Source organism: Protomyctophum bolini (assembly GCF_963924005.1).
Source record: "Protomyctophum bolini genome assembly, chromosome: 4".
In the NCBI taxonomy this organism is placed as follows: Eukaryota; Metazoa; Chordata; class Actinopteri; order Myctophiformes; family Myctophidae; genus Protomyctophum; species Protomyctophum bolini.
Window position 1 is genome coordinate 19,610,674 of NC_137865.1, and position 22,998 is coordinate 19,633,671.

At 44.2% G+C, this 22,998-nt stretch overlaps 1 protein-coding gene across 1 annotated transcript; it reads right to left on the minus strand.

The window, feature by feature from the left end:
• Positions 1 to 6,206: 6,206 nt before the first annotated feature.
• Positions 6,207 to 21,543, minus strand: LOC308314484 (tyrosine-protein phosphatase non-receptor type 5-like; the record flags this gene model as incomplete). Its single annotated transcript, XM_080762115.1, has 11 exons — positions 6,207 to 6,341; positions 9,139 to 9,252; positions 10,986 to 11,146; positions 13,693 to 13,803; positions 14,764 to 14,901; positions 15,315 to 15,394; positions 16,055 to 16,139; positions 19,032 to 19,224; positions 19,462 to 19,748; positions 20,433 to 20,552; positions 21,220 to 21,543. The coding sequence occupies 11 exons, from the start codon at positions 21,541 to 21,543 to the stop codon at positions 6,248 to 6,250; spliced, it is 1,707 nt and encodes a 568-aa protein (XP_080618241.1). The 3' UTR covers positions 6,207 to 6,247.
• Between the last annotated feature and the right edge of the window lie 1,455 nt (positions 21,544 to 22,998).

The following is a 22,998-nucleotide window of genomic DNA, read 5'->3' on the forward strand; positions in this document are numbered from 1 at the left end:
ATCATGATATCGTCTCCTTCGGCTGGAAACCTCATGTGTCCAAAACTGTCACTTTTCGGGATTAAATAATAGCAAAAGTTACAGATCTTCAATCTTGATCACTGTGTTTCAAGCTTGTAGATCTTCTACTAAAGATGTTTTTGTGTGACGCTGTGTAACGCGACAGATGGAACTTTTATTGTGACGGGCTTCTTGCCATGTTGGGTCTCACAGACCCAACATGACTTATTTCACTAGTTTCCTGTCCAAACTTCAGAAGCACACCGATTAATTTGATCAAGCATACCTGTGGTGCTGCTGACCATGCTGCCGACGCCCAGCATGGTGCTGCAGATAGCAACAGTAGACTATAAAACAGCCTCAGTGGTAGAGGAGCGAGAATGGCATAACTAAGTTTGGTCAAGGCTTATGGAAAGGAAGGCCAATGGAAAGCCAAGCAGTGTTAGCACATGCCACTTTAGCACCCAGCTGGAAAGGGGACAAGGTGAATCTCTTTTTTTAATGGTTATTTGGTCTGAGACTGAGGGTCTTATTTTTGTGATTTCTTATCTGAGGTTGATTGTTGTGGTTTTCATATTGCATTTTGACATGGTAGTTTTAAGCTATGTAGGCCTACTGTATGGATTGTATGGGATTATGTAATTATGGTTTATTGGAACTTGTTTGCTGTGCTGATATTGAGATGTTGGATAATGGATGTTTAATGTATCTGATTTGTGATGTATTTGTATGCCTTTGTTTCTTGTCAGTTCTACGTTGATTTTACGAATAAAGAAACTTCTAAATCATCAGTTCAGTCTTCAACCTTTCATGGCCAGCTGGGTCTGCTACACGCTGTATTATGATAAAGTAGGGGGCGTTAATATACATTAAAGTATATTAGTATATATAAGTTAGAATATGGAGATGGGAGGTTTCCACACAATAGCGATGATTTGGTGGCAGACTGGCAGTGGCTCAGGTGGTAGAGAGCAGTCGCTTGGGAATGAGAAGACTTCCGGTTTTATTCCCGGCTTCTCCTGGGTTAGTGTCAAAGTAGCCTCGTAACCACATGCATTTTCCTTTCACAAGTAAAGTGTCAAAGTCTCCTTGAGCAAGACACTGTGCCCCTAACTGAATGGCTGCATGTGATGCACATGCACACTGTAAAGCACGTTAGATAAACTACAGCGTCACACAAAAGCATCCAAAGTAGCAGATCAGTAACACTTTTGGGCATGTGAGGCTTACAGCCGAGACCCGACAGAAACCATATTGTGCATCAGCCTGAATACACAGTACTAAATCTATCCTCTGATAATGTTATTTCACTTGAACTGATGATTTTCAATCAAAGGTGCTTTGATTATGATTTTTGTCGCCTACAAAACTGTCAACACGTTTTTCTTTTTTTGTTTGTTTTTTTTAGCTGCCTTACACATATAGCACTAATTTCTCACATTTAAGTTCAGTGTAGCCTGGAATCACAGATGGAATTTAGTGGGGACTGTGTTAAAACTCAGTCTGAGGTAAAATTCTTCAAGAAAACAAGAGTTTCTTTTTTTCCTTTTTAAACAAACACAAAGCAAAAGCATAATAAAGCAAAGCCTAGAGGCATTAAAGTAATAATACTGAACATAATCGATTTTCTTTTCTGCTTGTAAGGTAACATAGGTAGTTATCACATTTTTGTTCTGTCAAATCTTGCAATATAAACCAAATGGTTTGACCCACACAATATATGAGCTACATTCCATAGTGGTGTGAACAGAAATATACACAAGGCATCTACTCGAAAGGATTGTATCAAAATGTTCTAAAAATATCTCTGGTTGGTTTCACAAAAGCAAACGGTATCAAAAAGCATTGGGCGAGAGCAAGCAGTATCATAGGCTAAACCCGTTACACAACGAAAAGCTGGACAACCAATCACGTCGCTTTGATTGTGGACCTATGCAGTCCCATACAGCACATGCAACCATTAAAACTCAACGTAGTCAAAAACACGATACAGAGAAAAACAAAACAAATAAACTTTTACAGCTGAACATCAGAAAGACAACCTTAATTGGTCTATTGTGCTTCATACGGATTAGGCTCGGCCTATAGCCTGATTTATACTTTGTCGTATGACAGGTGTATAAATTAAGCATATTATATCTATACAACAATCATGAGCTTCTCGGTTCACGTATGTGTTCAGGCTACTGTTGAAAGCAGAGGCATCACACAGCCAATAACCCTGAGAGGGAGAATCATGGCCATGGTTGATATTGGCAATCCACCTAAACCCTGTATCGTCTGTCGGGTGGAAACCTCATGTCCAAAACAGTTACTTTCCGGGATTCAAACAAAAAAAAGCATCAAAAGTAGCAGATCGACAAGCTCAAAACGTGTCTCTTCGCACAGCATTCCAAGCTTGTAGATCTGCTATTTTGGATACTTTTGTGTGACGCTGTAGTGTGATCAAGTAGGCCGTTACTTTAGGCAAAAACACAAAAGGTTTAAATATGGAGATAAGAGGTTTCCAGTCAGCCGACAGCAACAATATGCTTTATACTGTTGACCGTATTCCCATAGGCTACATGGGAATATGAAAATATGCCATCTATACCATCCCATCCTGCCGGAAATATCCCATCTACAAGCTCACAACAACACCTTGCAATGAGACGCACTGTGAGCTCATACTGTAGCTAAGTTATTTCCGGAGAATGTTACCCCCAGAATAGCGATGCAAGGGATTCAAGTGGCTATATGGGACATTTTATCGACATAACGTGTGCCTCTCCAGCTATCTGGACAGAGACACACATTATTCGATATCCATCAGCAATACTTAACCGTACAAGGGTATAGACTTCAGACAACCTATTGCATCTGCTGTCTTCAGTGCTACGTTTCCCCTTGGAACGTATCGGTTTGCAAACCTTGAATGGGATACTTGAGCCAGGTTCTCCGGAGCTTGCCATTGATTTCTCCATCCCCTAATGGCCTGTTCTATTTTGAGACCGAGCCCCCACAGTTGGCATTGGCTCTGTGAAGCTTCCGAGTGTAAGTCTATTACTGTAAACATCAGCATGGGCCATGGAAACTGCACAGACAGCATGGAAATATAGTGATACTGTAGACTGCACAGAATGCCTAATTAGTTAATCATTAGTTAATAACCTAATTGATATACATTCCTCTATGTTCCATAACATTGTACATGCCTCAGTTATTTTATTTTATTGTTCTTTTTAATTTTCTAATGAACACTTAGCACCATGCAACCTGAAGATGAAGAGGGTTCTCAATGCTTCAAGAGTTGAAATTGGCTTTTACATGGGGGATTGTGTTTTACTTTTAAAGGAGGTTAGGGTTAGGTCAAAATGGGGTAAAGGGGGGGAATTGGCCGGGGCTCAATATTTCAAGAAACGTGTCCCTCAGTGTGCAATCGGAGTCACTGTTAAACATTAGGCTGGTATTTGTTCTGTTCTGTAAAATCACATCTAAAAGCTGGCACTTAAATGGGCCCTTATTATTTGATTTGGACAGACTCTGTGATAAAGAGCTTGCCATTCTTCCTCACAGGGGAATCGGTAGGGAACGTGTGTGTGTGTGTGTGTGTGTGTGTGTGTGTGTGTGGAGGGGGGTGGGCACACTTTGAGTGATTATGTTGCACCCCCACTATAATGTGATAGCTGTAAAACATGATGCCACATGGCGGCTTTTGAGACCAGTCACAAAATGAGGCCTGAGCCGTCTGACAGAGACTGACTTGAGAGTTGAGACTCATGAATGGCAATGTAACTCACAGTCACAATGTAACTCACTAACTCACAGTCACAATGTAACTCAGTCACAATGTAACTCACAGTCACAATGTAACTCACAGTCACAATGTAACTCACAGTCACAACTTAGTTGTGCACATGAGGAACAAAACTAAACAAAGACTGGCACTCAGTGGTGGGAAAGTACATTTAATTAAGTGCTGTACTTAAGTACAATTTTGTACTTTACTTGAGTGTTTCCAATTTCCAATACTTTTACTTCTACTCCACTACATCTCCGATCCAAATGTTGTACTTTTACTCCACTACATTTATGGTATTTTTTTTACTTTACTTTACATACTAGTTACATTGGATTATTATTACATAACATACATTAACCACTTCAGCCCTATATACATTTCGACCATTTGAAAATAGCCAATCTACAAGTACACAAGGCATTGCAACGCATTCTGAGCTTATTTAAAATGGGACCGTCTGTAAATAATTAGTACTTTTACTTTTGGTACTTTTTGAAGTCAATACTTTTTTAATTCCGATCTTTTCCTTGTAACAGAGCATTTCTACATTTCAATATTGATTGACTTTTACCTATAAGCAAGAAATGTGAGTACTTTTTCCACCACTGATTTCTATGTCTGATTGATTCTATGGAGCAGAGATCAGGCTATCTGAGAGCATGGGGTCCTTTCTGCACAATAACAGGTCAGTCGCATCTGAGTGACCCCATCTTGGGTAGAGATTCACCAGTTGAACCCTATATGGTTGCCCGGAGTCCCTCTGGGCTCTATACTAGTGTGGTTTCAGTTTTCCGTTGTTGTGGGGGTAAGCTCTCGCTGAAAAAAGCTGATCGACAACCTCGCCAAGTTGTGAGCTTGCCGATCTGCTATTTTCTGCTAAAGCTTTCCCCCACAATACGGATGCTGGGTGTTAAGTGGTTAAAAGCTACGATCCAAGACTCATGACTAAAACATGTGATTTTAAACAATCTGAATGGAGAGTATCTTAATATAACATAACTAGCACATCTGTGGACGGTCTTTCATTGACAGGACACTGACAGGTTGACAAGGTCAACATCAAAGTCTTTTGAAGCTGACGGCACACCTAATGTATAATGGTTCAGACACGCTGCAATTAGCTCACTCCGCCAGGAGAGGGAGACAACTGACATAAATGTATGAATTGTAGCTTTCAAAGCATGGTTGATCTCCATACAAATGATGACGTTGCAATGATGGTGGGTGCAGTGTAGTGCAGTGCAGTGCCAGTGGTGGTACAGCGGTGTACAAGTGTCTACAGAACCATCAGTGCTATCTCCAGCCAGACTGTTTACTCACACAATTTTCAAATGCTTCCGTCATTATATACAGCCTGTAAAGGAGGTGCCTCCTCCCTAGCCTGGCTTTGCCAGACACATAACGTGGATTCAATCACGCCTCAAGTGAGTGTGAAAATATGTTATCAGTATGGCCAAAGCCAGGCTACCTCCTCCCTGCTTCCCTTTTGTCTTTGCAGTCACCTCAATTTGCCCCACTGTAAATCAAATTAGTAATGTGGTGTGCTGCTTATCAGAAATGGAAATTCAAAAAAGGTGTTTGAAAGATATATATTTCCGTGAACGGAAATGACGAACAGATGATGACAGCTTCCTTTCTCAGATTGCAGGGGGTGTAGTTCCAGAATCAAGCATTCAGAGATTGTGGAATAGTAGTCTGGCTATAGTCTAATTGCCAGCCCATAGAGCCCCATTGTGAACCTGGACATGTTGAGTACACCAAGGTTTTATGTTAGAAATGTTGAGTATATTGGTCCCCAGCATGTAGAAACTGCCGGATGCTAACTTGCATATGTTGAGCAATTTTCATAATTGGCATAATATGTACCATACCATTAACAACCTACTGTATAAGGGGGGAAATCAAAAATTCATCATGCTTTAAGTAGCATGTGACATGTGAAACTAAGGGGTTTTCATGATGCTGATGAATCCATTAAGCATTAGTTTTGCACAAAAAAACACTGCCATTTTTGTAATGCTTGGAATGGAATCAGCATCATGAAAAGCCCCTAGTTTGACACGTCACATGCTACTTAAAGCATGATGGAATTTAGATCCCCCCCCCCATATAGGTTGTTGATGGTATGGTCACATATTATGACAATTATGAAAATTGCTCAACATATGCAAGTTAGCATCCGGCAGTTTCTACGTGCTGGGGACCCATACTCAACATTTCTAAGTTAGAAATGAGTTGAGTACATCATGTTAGAAATTCTAATCAACATTACTCAACATGCCTGGATTCACATTCTGGCAAGTGGACTACTATGTGAGACTATACAGTGCACAGGTGTGTCTACCATCAATGGTGATAGTGTACAGGTGTGTCTACCATCAATGGTGATAGTGTACAGGTGTGTCTACCATCATAGTGTACAGTGGTGTGTCTCGGTGTGGGTGGAGCCTGTGGCTCTCTCTCCTCCTACTCCTCAGCCGTGTGGTGCAGCTGCTTCTCGTACAGGCTGAGGACGTGGTGCACAAACTGGTACTGCTCACCCGTCTGGATCATCCCACCCCTGTGACACACACGCACGCACGCACACGCACACGCACACGCACACGCACACGCACACGCACACGCACACACACACACACACACACACACACACACACACACACACACACACACACACACACACAATTTCATATCAATGCAGGATAAATATTGGAGACCACCTGATGACCTCTCTTCCAGGCCAAGGCTTCATCCATTAGAAATGGATTATATTTGCATCTTTAATGTATTTACAAACTGAACTCCCTGGGCAACCAGTGACTTCCAAGAAAGTCTGGATTGCAGCCGAGAAAGGTCGGTGAGGCTGGAGAGACAGCTGACCTCCAAAGACTGACAGGGCAACAGGGGTTAGCAACCTCTGTTGCAGCACTCGCAAGATTGCACCAAGCAAGCTACAGAATGTGCACATGACTGAGCAATAGTGTTGTAGTTCTCGAGACATGGTCTCGTCTCGAGACCGGTCTCGAGACCAAATTTTCGTGGTCTCGGTCTTGTCTCGGTCTCGCGCTTCTCGCCTTTTTTTGTCTTGTGGTCTCGTCTCGGTCTCGCGCCTCATTTGTCTTGGTCTTGTCTCGGTCTCGCGCTTCTCGCCTTTTTTTGTCTTGTGGTCTCGTCTCGGTCTCGCCTCTCATTTGTCTTGGTCTTGTCTCGGTCTCGCGCTTCTCGCCTTTTTTGTCTTGTGGTCTCGTCTCGGTCTCGCGCCTCATTTGTCTTGGTCTTGTCTTGGTCTCGGACTTATTGTCTCGGGTCTCTTCCCCCACCGAGACCACTCGAGACGAGATGCAAAACGTTCTATTATATCAACCCGATCGCAAGGACTGAGAGAGTGAGAGGAGCCCTTTCACATTAATGAATTAAAGACAGCTGTTAAGGAGAACAGCGCTGCATGACGTTCATACAGGTCCAAAGAAGAGCACATGTTGATGTTATTATGATCATTCTATCATGAAATTATATCAGCCTCAGGCAATGGGCTTAAATAAATAAAGTGTCGGCCGGGAGGCGGAGAGTTACGCACGGCATTGACGGCAATACGCATGCAGCGCCCGGCATACAGCCTGGCATTTTCATTTCAATATATTCTACCAACAGTGCAAGACTGCAAGCTTTCTTTTTGTGTTGTAAGTACTAAGTTGTAACTTGTAGCCTGTAGTCGTTTTAATAAACGAGGTTGAGCGGTGATCTGAATACTGATCTGAAAATAGCCAATCTACAACTATCACAACGCGTTGCACTGCAGCCGTGCAGCGCGACCGCGACATATGTATGAACTATGAAGCATCGCCTCGGTTTAGTTTCATCATGAGAAGAGTAAAGAACCACCACCTACCTGACGTTACATCTATACCTAAAGTAAACTAAAATCCATCCATCGTCCACCTTATGTGATCATGTCTTGTCAGGCTATAATAAAAACGATCATAAAAACAATCCTTTGTTGTATAACGTGCATGCATGCCTCATTGACATTGTTGGTTCACTACCGATTTATTTACTAAAGGGCTCAAAGAGCAGCAACCAAAACCAACTAATAAACTATTGTTTTAATTTGAAGGTGAGCCATAGCCCATAGCCATTAATCTGAAAGGTTTTGGTCGGAAACTGTCAAACTGACAGTGACGGACAGTGTGACAGGTGAGGTCACAGTTCACAGGTTAATTCAGTGCATGCGCAATGCACATGGTTTAATTTGGGGGAACAACAAATGTACTGGTCAATAAGATGTCGGCTAATTCAGCTGTTATAAGGTTTGGCTTTGTGGAACACAAAAATTACATTTGCAAGGATAATGGGGGGAAAAAGCACAGTGCAAAGTGCAAGTTTTGTGGAAAATCATACTCTGAGACGTCAGGAAGAGGGAAAAATAGTCTTGGTCTTGACTTGGTCTCGCCTCGCGGCAGTCTTGGTCTCGGTCTCGACCCTCCTAGGTCTTGGTCTCTGCCCCCTAGGCTCGCATCGGTCTTGGTCTTGGTCTTGGTCTCGACCCTCCAGGTCTTGGTCTTGGTCTTGGTCTCGGCCCCATAGGCTCGCATCGCTATTGGTCTTGGTCTCGGTCTCGACCCTCCAGGTCTTGGTCTTGGTCTTGGTCTCGGCCCCCTAGGCTAGCAGCGGTCTTGGTCTTGGTCTCGGTCTCGACCCTCCAGGTCTTGGTCTTGGTCTTGGTCTCGGCCCCATAGGCTCGCATCGCTATTGGTCTTGGTCTTGGTCTCGACCCTCCTAGGTCTTGGTCTTGTCTTGGTCTCGCTTTAGGTGGTCTCGACTACAACACTACTGAGCAATACCCTAGTCTCGAGAGAGGAGGGGAGGAAGAGAGACTCGTTAGGACAGATTAAACGACAACAACAACGACAGTGACACAGACACAGAGAAAGCTTCCTTGACTCAAATACACCAGAGTAAGGCCAAGTGTGGACAAGGACGGACGCACGCGCACCACACAGACTGCTGACCCGCCAAATGGAGAGTGTAGTGGTTGAGGGTTGACCACCTAATGACCTCTCTTCCAGGCCAAGGTTAATTTTTTTTTAGAAATGCATTATATTCACATCTTTGATGTATTTACAAACTGAACAATATCATCTTCAGCGGGAGGCGGAAGATTATGTTTTCACCCCTGCCCGTCCGTGTGTTTATCTGTTTGCCTGTGAGCAGCTGATCTCAAGACACGGCTGGACAGATTGGTGTGAAATATAATATTTGCATGTCGCACACTTCCCCGGAGGCCAAGGAAGAACCTCTACCCCTCGCCACCACCCTGATGTGAGGTTCACATCACGATGGTGATGGTTGTTTCTCACCTGTCCAGACGGAGCTGGCAGGTGGTCTTCAGGATGTCCACCACACCCTCGTACCTCAGCTGTTTGCACAGGATAGAGGTGGCAATGAAACAGCCTGTCCGGCCTATCCCAGCACTGCAGGGGAGAGGGGGAGGAGGAGGATAAGGAGGAGGAGGGAAAACACAGAGCGGGAATTAGAATTAGGTAGAAAGAGACGGTGAAAAAACAAATAGCGTTTTCTGGATGTCATATGGTTGTCATTTTGTATTGTCTTGTCTCAGGATCTGTCATTCTGGCAAAGCTGTGTAATATCTATATGCCTCTTGTAAGAGACTTTAGTCTCAATGTGGTTTTATATTGGTTAAATGAAGGTTAAATTAAATTAAATTAAATAAGAGTGTACAAATGGAACATACTGTGCACTCTCAGAGTTACAGATCAGTAACCCCAGTGGAACCCCAGTGGTACCCTGACCCCACACTGAGAACCACTGGGATGCATTGATTGGCATTGATCCCAGTAATTCTATTAGAGTGAAAGTGTCCCTTGGGATATCATTGTGACATTCACGCACGCACACACGCACGCACGCACACGCACACAGCCTGTCAGCAGCCTGTGTGTTGAACAAAGTCAAGGACACCTTATAGCTTTACCACACACAAGCCAATTTTGGGGGGTCCACTTGCAGTACCCTTGTGGTTGCACCAGCGGTCCCTGGCCCACAGGTTGAGAACCAGTAATCTAAAACAGCGGTTCGCCGGTTCCCAAACCTTTTAACTCAAGACCCAAAAGAGAAACCTGGTCCTGGGACCCAAACTAGTGAAAATAGCAGGGAGAAAAAGAAAGTCTGGGGCAGAGTCCACTTAAATTCGGCATAGAGTAGCACAAACATTGATCACTCTCTGCTGATTTCTCACCGTCTGCACCTTTGTTAAATTGACACACACGCACACACGTACACACACACACACACACTCCTCTCTCTGTCGCTCGAATTAATTAGTCTCATGTCGCGCAGCTGCGTCTAGATTCTCCCGGTGGATCCTGCCGGGAGCTGCCTATGCCATAGAAAGCATAGGTGGACCCCAGGCTACTGCGCTAGTGACAGCGCAGTGACATTTTCAGATCCGCGGAACCCAGGCTACTAGACTAGAGCTCTGCTATGGAAACAAACAACAGAGTCTATATATGACCCTGTGTGTCCTTGTTAATCACACTGGCAGTAATGTACACCAGGAAACTTAACCCTTTCAGCACATATCTGAGTATAGCACATTTAACCACTTAAACCCAATGCATCCGTATTGTGGGGAAAGCTTTTGCTTAAAATCGAATTGGAATGCTAAACTTCAGCTTTGCTTAATGCCTTGGGACATTTGGCAGCTTTTGGCAAATTGTTTTAATAATATACAAGTCTTGTGAGGGGAATCGGTTTACCCCAGTGGTTCTCAAAGTGGGGTCCGGGGACCACCAAGGGTCCTTGGGGGGGGCTCCAGGTGGTCCCCGCAGCAAAAGTACTTAACATAGCATCACAATCATTTTAACTACTCTATCCATTTATATGTTGGCTATTTCAAAAGTAGCAGATCAGGCTTGTAAATCAGCTAATTTGAAAATATTTGGAAACTTTGCATCATTTTGATATTGTTAAAACACAAATCTTCTCATCCGGGGTCCCTGTACTGGACAGACCACTAGTCTGTGGTCTGTCCTTCCCCCCAGCTGGTGAGGGACAGACCACAGTGGTCTGTCCTTCCCCCCAGCTGGTGAAGGACAGACCACTGTGGTCTGTCCTTCCCCCCAGCTGGTGAGGGACAGACCACTGTGGTCTGTCTTTCCCCCCAGCTCGTGAAGGACAACATCACCTGCAGTGGACAATGGTGGGGCCACTGATGATCGGAGCATCCTCCCTGGCCCTCTCCACTTCCTGCACCAGCTCCAGCAGGGGCGGGGCTTTGTCTGGGGTCTTCTGATCAGGCCAGGAGGTGTACCAGTACTGTCTGAGGCTGCGCTCCTCCCCAGAACACTGACACACACACACACACACACACACACACACACACACACACACACACACACACACACACACACACACAGACAGATGTTCAGTAACAGCCACATAATCATCTTAACCAATTTATGATACATGTGGCCCATTTATATGTGCGATATAAAAAAATAGAAGATAGCAGATCAACAAGCTCACAGCGTGTCACTTCATGCCATTTAAAATAAATATATATCAAACATGTTTCGAACAGTGGCAAAGCCAGAACCGAAGTTTCCTGGCCAGGAGTGGGTGGGCTTGCATGCACGCCCCCCACGCTCCCCCAACAACAAGAAAATTAATATATACTGTATCTGTCAGATACAGTATATATTCATTTTTGTTGTTGTTGGGGGGAGGGGGGCACCCATGGTTTGGAAACGTTTGAATAATGTAGATTTCCTTTCTTAACATAAATCATCTCCTCTGGGAGTCCCTGGCACAAAATATTTTCAGATGTGAGGTTCTGGATTTGCAGCAGTTTGACAACAGTCTATTACACAATAGTTAGCGAATTCTTCCTTCATTTCCCTCTTCAGTTCTTCTTTAAACTTAGCCAGCTCCTGTTGTATGCCTTCTTTAAAAGTATTTAGCTCTTTGGTGATTTCAGCGAGCCCCATTCTGTATGATTTCGGCACATTCCTCCGCCATGCTGTCGGTGTTTTCTTTTACTCCACTCCCGTCGTTGTTTTCTTTAGTTTGTTTATCTGCTTTATAACTTTGAGTTATCCTACGGCTTCCTTGTTGTTCACCACTCATTTCGTGTCATATCGTTTTCATTTTGAATCTGTTTTTTCTGTGGTTATTTTAACTTATCATGACCAACTTTGGGGAGCTCACTAATCAAGCAGCTCCTTCCTCCACCATCCTACCGGAAGTCCTTGACAACAAAGTCTGCTTCATAGCCTGAGTTTTTGGGGTTGTAATTTTGTTGAATTACATCGTCACTGTCAGGTGGAAACCTTGTATGTAAAAAAAGAAAAGGTGTTCCAGTGTATTTTATTCTATACAGATCTGCTCGTGTACACAGTATGCATCCAAGTTGCTACTGTGGAGTGTGTTGCTGTGGTGACAGTAACAGCAGATGAGGGAGGTGGCTAAGAGGAGCGAGGGGTTATTAAACCAGATATGCTATTTTTACCCAGGAGTAGGCTACTGTACCATAACCAGGCCTAACAACTTACTGAATGAGGTGTAGAACAGTCCAATATTTAATTCATAAAATAATCTTTAGACCTGAGGCCGATGCAGAAAATGCGCCTTCTAAATTCGGAGATTCCTCCATAACGGTGTTACTATCCCTAAACTTCTGCTGTGATAAAATATTTGGAGGTTTCCCACGCCGTCGCATGTAATGCACATTGTAAAGCGCCTTGGATAAAGGTGCCGGTATACTGTATATGAATGCACCATTTATCATTTCGTCTAACCGTTAGACGAAATGATAAATGGACCCGTTGGACCCGTTAGACTCTAACGGGTCCATTTGATTCCATTTGTACGCTCTCAGAGTTACAGTAACATTGATTTTACAATATAAATTGGGGGTCCCAGAGATAGAAATGCCATTAAATGGGAGTCCGTAGACTAATGCATGTCAAACTGGGGCTTCTTGAAATGAAACGGGTTGAGAATCACTGCTAGCCGTAAGTCTTCTCTTATGGGGGTCCCTGGCATATCTTTTCAAATGGGGGTCCGTGGCCGTGGGCTAATTAGTGTCAATTTTGCAGTCCTTAACATGAAAAAGTTTGGGAACCACTGAAGTAGGGTATTATTATAAAAAGAAATCTTGCCTAAAAATTGAACTGCCCACAGCCCTCCTATGAGACACAGACTGAGTAGAAATAAATGGTGGCATTTTATCATGATTATGAGAGGACCTATTATGAACATGGGTTGAAAAGTGGTCCTTAAAGTACTGAACAATACTTAAGTAAATGTAGTGTAGTGGTGTAATAATAATATGATAGCAGTCCATGGTCGTGCTCTGTGAGGAGGCTGGTCCACGGTCACACTTTTGGTGGGCTCCGTGCCACTTAGAAAACCACGCATGATAATTGCGTAAACACTCCCCTGCATTGGGACTGCAGAGTGCCAGGGGATCATTACATAATGTAGGACGAGGAGATGAAAGCTTGTTAATTGTTGGCTTGCTGTTGCTTGTGTTTGTCTTTCCTTCACAACTCCCAAATCCAACACAATAGACAGAAATAAGCTCTGGAGATTCTCTCTCGCTTCATTCTAATCGATAAAATAAAATTGCCACTGTCGGACAGAAACCTCCTTATTCTTATTATTATTTAGTTGTATTTATTTTTTCTTTTACAGAATCTAAGGTTTTATGGTCATGATTCACCAGGACTTTGATTCTATATAGGCTTAAAATAATTGATATAAATATTTTTGGAAATCTCTATAGGACAAATGAATAGAGTGAATTTGAGTATATAGTTTTGTTATGTAAACAAGTTACATAGTATAGAATGCCTTTAATGTTGTATTATTCTCATTGTTTTCAGTCTCACCTTCAGGGTGAACACCCTCAGGCTGTAGTCATCCTCCTGGGTTACCGTGACGACGGTGATCTGGATGCTCTCGTGGGTCACAGTGTCCTCTGGCCAGTACTCTGCACATTTCTACACGCAAACACACACACACACACACACACACACACACACACACACACACACACACACACACACACACACACACAAGTACACGCACACGCACACACGTTTGGAGCCTATTACTATATGCTTGAGAGAACATCAACATTTTGGAATGCTGATTTTATGATTTTCTTTGTGTAAACAAATATACATGAAAAATAAAAGATTAGGACATTTAATAATACATACAAATCAAACATATAAAGGGGCAATATCTGCCTCTACCTCTCTACTCACTCACTTTCATCACTATCACTATATGCAAAAGTACCTCAAGCAGAACGCTCTGTGTTTATCAACGATCAGGGGAACGATCGTACTGGAGATAAATATTCTGTGACGACTTGAAAGACAAAGCGAAAAATCGCCGGCAGAGGCTGAATTATTTATGTATTTACTCTGGCAGTAAGCAGATCTACAAGATGTAGATGAGAGATCAGCTATTTTTTGGAGGATGACACTTGGCAGTTGGCATGCATAGTATACTGTATAAATCATGTTTAACGTGAATTCCAACTCCTAAACCTTAATGTTTAACACTAATCCCAACTTGAATCTTACTATACTTGTGGGGACAGTTGGTCCAATTCATGCAATTCATGCACGCGCGCACGCACACACACACACACACACACACACACACACACACACACACACACACACACTATCCATTCATTCATTCAAGCCCACCACACACCGGCTGCGTCCGCCGCGCGGCGCCACGGCCGCCTCCATTATTTTCAATGAACCTATCGCACACCGGCTCCGTCCGCCGCGCTGCGCCGCCCAGCGCGGCGCGCCGATAGAACACAGTTCTATTTTCCAGGCGGCGTGGTGCCGCAGACGGTGTGCGATGGGCTTCATTCATCCAAAATATATCCATTCGTCCAAAATATATCCATCCATCCATCCATCCATGATCCATACCTCATTCTTCTCCTCCAGGTTGGTGATCATGACGATAATGGGACATCTCTCTTGCCACACCATCCTCCAGAAATCTCCCACTGTGTTGACAGTGGGACCCTGGGTGGCAATGTATGCCTTCTCCTCATCTCCATATCCCTATACACATGCACAGACACGAGCACGCACACGCACGCACGCACAAACACACACACACACACACACACACACACACACACACACACACACACACACACACACACACACACACACACACACACAGACTGTCAATGCACGCTTCCTGCCCACAGGCGGTGAGAGTGATGAGTGAGTCTGACATGACAACCTGCCGTCAAATGGTTTGCTATCGGGCAGAAACCTCTTATCTCCATATTTGAACTTTTTGTGGTTGTGGTGGCATCACACAAAAGCACAAGCTTGCAGATCTGCTACTTTTGCTATTTTTGAACTTGAATCCTTAAAAGTAATATTATAACAGTCTTGGACATACTGTAGCCTATTTGGTTTCCACCCGACAGAGATGATAATATGCAAAAAAAAACTTGACCTACTTTTAAATAATTAGCATTGATGTAAGTATTGAGGAAGTCCTCTTCATCAGCTGACTTCAGGATCACTCTGCTATGGGTGTCTGAAAACAAACACCTTGAGCTGAAATAGCTGAAGAGCACCAAAGTCTGACGCCAATATTGCTAGAGGGCGCTATTGCATGGGTTTGTAATATAATCCCCATAGGGGGATTTTAGATCGCCTCATATAAGAACTGTTTCAATCAAATGGATATGAAGAATCAACTGACTGCGAGAAAATGCTATAATGTTACTGCTGCCGAATTAGTAAATTTTTCGCTATAGAAACAGACACACCAACAGAGACACCTCCCCAACAATAACGCAGAGCCAGAGTTTGTGCCCTTGATAGAGTTTGTTAATTTTTGGACCACAATTCTTATATGAGACGATTTTAAGATGACCCAATGTTATTCTCCAGGGGATGAGCGAGTGACGTCAAGACTTTAGCACTATATACAGATGTAAAAGGACGGACAAAACTTGAAAATAGTCCACTTGACTGAAGAAACTGTACTTTATTGTGGGTAGAATGGTTTTGTAGTTGCTATACTTACTGGGTAGAATGGTTTTGTAATTTCTATACGTACTTGGTAGAATTGTTTTGTAGTTTCTATATTTACTGGGTAGAATGGTTTTGTAATTTCTATACGTACTGGGTAGAATGGTTTTGTAGTTTCTATACTTACTGGGTAGAATGGTTTTGTAGTTTCTATACTTACTGGGTAGAATGGTTTTGTAGCGGTTCTTTCTCACCAGTCCGGGGAAATTGTACTCCTTCGGGTCCACAAAGTTCATGGGAGTTTCCTGCCAAGTGCACAGAGAACGATGATTTTAAACTAAACGTGTAAACCTCTCTGTCTTCCATAACTGAGAGACCAACAGGACATGTCAGGGCATGAGCTACAGTGGTCCTCAGCTGGCATTCTATGTAAATAGATGTAGCTTTCTGATAGTGAAGAAAATGGCCAGAACACCTACTGTGCTTTCTAGCTTAGTGACCATACCATATTGACAGTTTCACTTAGTAATATTTGATCTATTTACACTAACTAACTTTCAAGTACTGAGGTTGAATACTTTGTCCACCAATTTAAACCATGTTTTTGCGTTTGCAGATTGCATGCGATGAACTTGAGAGTACAGACAGAAGGTGTGTGATCTGTTTGCCTGGCAGACAATGGAATCCTCCATGGGATTTTGGGGTATGCAAATTAGTGCTCAAGCATCCTCGGTTCGCCCACTGACAGACAGAGAGCTGAGGCTTACGGGAGTAGAGTGGGCACAGTTCCACTTGGCTTCATGTTGGCATGGATTTCTTCCATTGTTATTTGTTGTTGTTTTGTTTTGCATGTGCCTACGGTTGTGCGCGTGTGTGTGTGTGTGTGTGTGTGTGTGTGTGTGTGTGTGTGTGTGTGTGTGTGTACTTGTATAGTACTAGAATTTCGCCGGCCTCCGGCCGGCGAATCCTAGTTACATTGCAGCGCAATATGGGAAGAAGGAAATAGCGGGAGTTGACAGAATTATTATAATAACAGAAAGTGTTTTTTATTTCTCATAAATACACAAACATGGTGAAACAACTACAGTCACAGAGAGCAGTGCCAAGGTAGCTGCTGCCTGCTAACGATGCAAACAACAGCCTTGCCTGTCGTGTGTGTGTGTGTGTGTGTGTGTGTGTGTGTGGGGGGGGGGGGATAGCACTAATTTTCAACATTTTACTGTGTCATAAATATTTACATCTGTAGCCTATATTGTGATTACATTTGACCGTACATTTGACTCTTGTGTTATATTCTTGTGAAATATTCAGTAAAGTATTGTGGTGAAATATTCACCCCAAGTTGATAAGATATGCAGAGAATATAATACCAAGAAGCCCCAGTTTGAAATGCATTAGGCCACAGACCCCCATTTGATACCATTTGCTCTCTGGGAAAATCAGGGTCCATTTGGTTCCATTTGTATGCTCTTGGAGTATGATGACTGTGCTAACAGTATTATCATCAAATATGTCTCAGTTTGAAGATTCAAAAAAACATATTTCATATGTGTGAGCTTGTAAAGTAGAACGTTCAACCAGAGACAGTGTTGCCAAGTCTGATCATTATAAGCTACTTTGGACTTGTTTATCTATTGGTAGTCCTTGACATGGAAATGTTTGAGTTCCACTGCTCTGAAACAACATTAGACAACAAAGTGTGACAGTCAACACTATAATTGATTATTTTAAGACTAATTTCCGGACCATTTCTGATTTACCTACTTTGAACTGGCCTATTAACATTTTTATAGACCTGGTTGCTTGTTTCACTCTCACATCCACGATATGTGGCAACCCTGGTCCCTGTTTGTTTTGGTTTGGTTTGCGTGTGGATGTTGTTTTGTGTTGCTTTAGCATCTTTAGCACAGTATCTATCACAGGGTGCAGCAGCTGCTGCTGTCATGAAAACGCAAGTTTCTGTCCCAGAAGCTCACGTTAGGTCTGCGCACACTGTACGTTGCTATGGCAAGCTGTCATCAAATGCTGCTAACGTTGTGGTCAGCACTGTTAGCATGTGTGCTATCAGGCAAAAGCTGAGATAGATATAAAACTACTGGCCAAAATGTCATACAAAACACAACCCCTCAAATCGGAATGTGATTGTGACCTACAGACCATCATGATTTGCTTGCTGGACCTATAAATAATTTATTTGCATTAAATTGCCACTCGCCTTAGCCTGCATGCCTATTCCTGTGTGTCTCTGTGTGTGTGTGTGTGTGTGTGTGTGTGTGCGCGTGTGCGCAAGACAGACGTGCGTGTGTGTGCAGGCTGAGAGCTGCTGACTGTGATTGACGTGTGAGCTAGATAAATCAGTGAGAGTTGGAAAAAGCGCACGCAGAGCCAACTCGCAGGCAGTGCCTCAGGCCAGATGCCTGAGAATCGGCACAGGATTCTCTGGGTCACCAGTGTTGGTGTGACACACACGGCTTCCACATTTAGCTTCATACTGGGTGAAAGTGGCGTTCCAAAAATTATTTTTCCCCTCGGAATTCTTATTCACAATGAGATGGAGTTGAGGTGTTTGTGTTTGCTTGCTGGAGCTATAATTAATGTATTTGCATTAAATGTCCACTCGCGCATCGAAGTAAAAAGCAAGATGGCCGATTGTGAGACTGAAAAGTAGCTGTGGGGGCGGGCCTGGAGGGCCTATGAGAACACGGAGCAGTGTTGCCAGGTTTGCGAATTGTAAGCGAGTTGTAGTGTGTGCAAGTAGCCTGGTTAAAAGGGCTTGTTTCTGCCGCTGTTGGGGCAACAGAACATGTCGACCAGTTTCTGTCAACCAAAAGCCACGTGACCAACTCCACAATTGTTAAATTAGATACAGTAGGTGAGGTCCAAATGAGCCCATACACATTGTGAGGACCATTGTTCTTGAGTCCTCATTAGAGAAACTGTTGTTTATGGTTAGGTTTAACATTATATAGGAATATATTCAGGTTTGGGATTATTTAGAGGTTAAGTTTAGGTTTCCACTTTCCAGCTACAGTTCTGCTTAAAAAAATTCAAGAAATTGGTTACAATGGCATTCATATAAAATTGGCAACCTAAAATTGTCCTCACAAGTATAACAATGAAAACCTGTGTGTGCGTGCGCATGTATAGGTTGTGTAGGTGGGTATTATTAGCTGCTAGCATGCGGCTCCTTCACTCACATAGAACTCAGCCTGCAGAGCCTGGTCCTCCAGAGCTCGTGTGTGGAGCAGGTCAGGGGTCAGCGTGTGCGTCCCCTCCCTCAGGTACTCCTTGGCAGACTGGTCCCTGGGAGACAGCTGGGCCCCGTAGCCGTAGGGCTCCGTGCAGCCCGGGGTGCACATGTCCAGGGTCAGGGACACGTTGGAGCCCCTCCTGCATGCGTGGGTGCATCATGGAGTAGGTGGTGAACGATATGGTAAATGGACTGCATTTAAAAACCATTTAGACCTGAGGACGATTCTACAAATGCCTTCTAAATCCTGACCGTTTTCTGAAATACCCATGTTTCTATGTCAGTCGTCAAACATTTTCATGTCAAGGACCCCCAAAAATATATGTAGACCTAATTGTCTGACCTAATTGTCTGTCTGTCTGTCTGTCTGTCTGTACCTCTCCTGCAGTCCCACGGGTGTGACGGTGAGGGTGTCGCCGTCCCCCTCGGTCCTGCAGGCGTCCTGCGGGTCGAACCCCTGGGGGGTCCGGGGCTCGGACTCCGAGGCAAGGAGGTCCTCCTGGGCGTCCGTCCACTCGGACAGCGTGAAGGACGGCTGGCGGCTCACAGACTGTCTCCTGTTGTTGTTGTCGTTCCCGCCGCTGTCCCGAGACTCGCTCGCTGCTGCCGAGGCCGACGCCCACCACATGTAGTTGTAGTAGTACTTACACACCAGGTGCACGGTCTGAGGAGGAGAACCACTTTAATGATTATTATGTCTACTTTATGTACAATGTTAATGTATTGGGTTTGATTTTGATGATGTTAATTATTACTAGCTAGTACCGTACAGTATATCTCTGCTGTCGGGAAGAAACCATGCACCTAACTCCAAAATGTAAATTTTTCAGGAACAGTGCTTTACACTACAATAGTAGGTCAGTTCTAGTGCACGGCCGCAGGGTGCTCTACACTACAATAGTACAGTAGGTCAGTTCTAGTGCTGTCAGGTTAAATAAACCTTAAGGGAAACCCTGCACTGTACTTCACAGCACTGTACTGCCCGCTAAGCATAGCATCACAATGCTACTGTACGACATCATACTGTATGCTTGAAATAACAGTGTCATCTGAATGTGAGCAATTTAGACCATAGTGGGGAAGGTTTTTACCATGATCACAAAGATGGCAATGCCAACACATCCAGTGGAGTCAATGATCCAACGGTGTTTTTTGCAGTCGAACGTCTCCCTCATCAGCATCAGGGTCTGAGAGAGAGAGAGAGAGAGAGAGAGAGAGAGAGAGAGTTTCAGACCAAAGCACAGAGAGTCCTACAGACGTTATGGTAACACGAGTAGCACTCGTTATAAATGTTTATTTTTTATAGGCTACTTTCAAAAAGGCGCTTGCGCTGTACTGTGATACTCACATCTCCAAGCAGGGGGTTGCCGGACATGAGGAAGGCCATGTAGAAGTCAATGACCTGTAGGGTCTTATACATGGAGGACAGGGGTCCGAATCCCAACATAAAGAAATACAGCCAGTAGCCCTGCAGAAGACAGGACACACACACACACACACACACACACACACACACACACACACACACACACACACACACACACACACACGCACGCACGCACGCACGCACGCACGCACGCACGCGCACACGCACACACACTCACACACACACACACACGATATAGCCCCAAGTGTTTGTCAGGGTTGGGGGTACCCAGTTCAAATATGATTATGTAGGGGGGTCCCCACTCCCCAGTTCAAATATGATTATGTAGGGGGGTCCCCACTCCCCAGTTCAAATATGATTATGTAGGGGGGTCCCCACTCCCCAGTTCAAATATGATTATGTAGGGTGTCCCCACTCCCCAGTTCAAATATGATTATGTAGGGGGGTCCCCACTCCCCAGTTCAAATATGATTATGTAGGGGGGTCCCCATTCCCCAGTTCAAATATGATTATGTAGGGGGGTCCCCACTCCCCAGTTCAAATATGATTATGTAGGGGGGGTCCCCATTCCCCAGTTCAAATATGATTATGTAGGGGGGTCCCCACTCCCCAGTTCAAATATGATTCTGTAGGGGGTCCCCACTCCCCAGTTCAAATACGATTCTGTAGGGGGGTCCCCATTCCCCAGTTCAAATATGATTATGTAGGGGGTCTGTTTGAGAGAACCACTGGTCTAATAGTGACCTACCATCAGCTGCTGCACGGCGAAAAAAGCGCCCCAGCAGTGCAGCTCCACCAGCAGCGCGGTCATCTTCAAGAAGTAGAGCTCGGTCTGGCGGGGCATCGGCAACTCTCCGTCTCTCAGGCCCTCGCCGTCGTCATCATCGTCCCCGCCTCCAGGGGCTCTCCTAGGGGCCCTCCTAGGGCCCCCCCCTTCCGGTTCAGGGGTCCCTAGTTCCCCCTCAGTTCTGTCTGCGGTGGGCTCGTCCAACCAGACGGGGTCTTCATCGGGCCTCAGAAAGATGGAGTCGTCGGTGTGGGAACCGGTTCGGCTGCTCAGTCGACGGGTCATGGTCCCCTGTTTGGTATGTACACAGACCGTATTATATATCATCTCTGTCGGGTGCACGGAAAAATCACATGTCCAAGCTTGCGGATCTGACACTTTTGCAAAAACACAGAAAGTTAGAATATGGAGATAAGAGGTTTCTGCCCGACCGACAGGCGACAGCAACGATTTGGAGTAGTATGGGTTACAGTCGTGTCAGCATGATTTCACCTGGTATGTTAACGTCTGTCCACCATCTGAAATACACCTGCTGAACTGAACAGAGCCAAAGATCCTTGCCTCCAGGCGGCAAGGAAGCTCTGCCAGATTTTACTTTTCAAGCCTGCAGTTAATAATGGCCTTGATGAAACTTATATATTATATATTCTAGAAAAGAGCACTGAAGTTCACTCTTGCAATGAGGGTGCAATGAGGCCGAGATCACATACACAAAATCAACAATTTACTCCTCTGCTAAATACAACATTGACAAGTTATATTAAAGGTCGCCAAATTCGATATTGGTCGACTAATTATGTTATTATTAATGAATCGGCAGCCTCATGGCAATGCTTTGCTTCTGCGTTGTGACGTCATTGAATATTTTTTCTCCATCCATCCACACTATCTTTAGCGACAATCGTTAGCTGCGGTTTTCTCTGAATGTAAGGCCATATCCAAAAAGCAGTAGATAGAACATACAGACAGACAGACTATATTGTAGACTGGATGAGTCAGGGGTAAAGTGTTTACGGCCCTGTCGGTTGCCATGGCAACAGAGTGGCTCTCTCATCCTTCCTGCGCATAATCGCAACACGTGCACGCACACACGCACACACACACACACACACACACACACAGAAACACCCAATTAGAGATATTAAAATGATAACACATAAAATACAAGGGGGGCTGCTCTGTTTGCAATGGTATATCATCATCATCATCATACCCCTGGTTCAAAGCAGTGCTGGATAAAGTACTTGAGTCAGAGTATACTAGTATAGATACTCCCGGTCAAATAATACACCACGGTGAAAGTTGCCTCGTCAAAGGTGTGGACAGAAATACAGAATTTAAGTACTAAGTAAGTAAGTAAGTACAGTAAGTAGCCTTGCCGAGCCATCTGTAGCGTGAGGCAGCTTGATGTACAAGTACACCCCCTGGACATGACGCTAGTATGTCGCAGGGATTTACCGCCAATCCAACCCTTGATGCTGAGTGTCAAGCAGGGAGGCACTGGGTCCCATTTTTACAGTCTTTGGTATGACCCGACCTCCCAGTCTCAGGGCGGACACTCTAAACACAAGGCCACTGAGTTGGTCCGTCAAAGGTGTGGACAGATACAGAGTTAAAGTACTGGAGTAGGCCTACATAATACATATTATAATGTACACATAGTTAAAGTACTGGAGTATAGGCCTACATAATACATATAATGTACACATAGTTAAAGTACTGGAGTAGGCCTACATAATA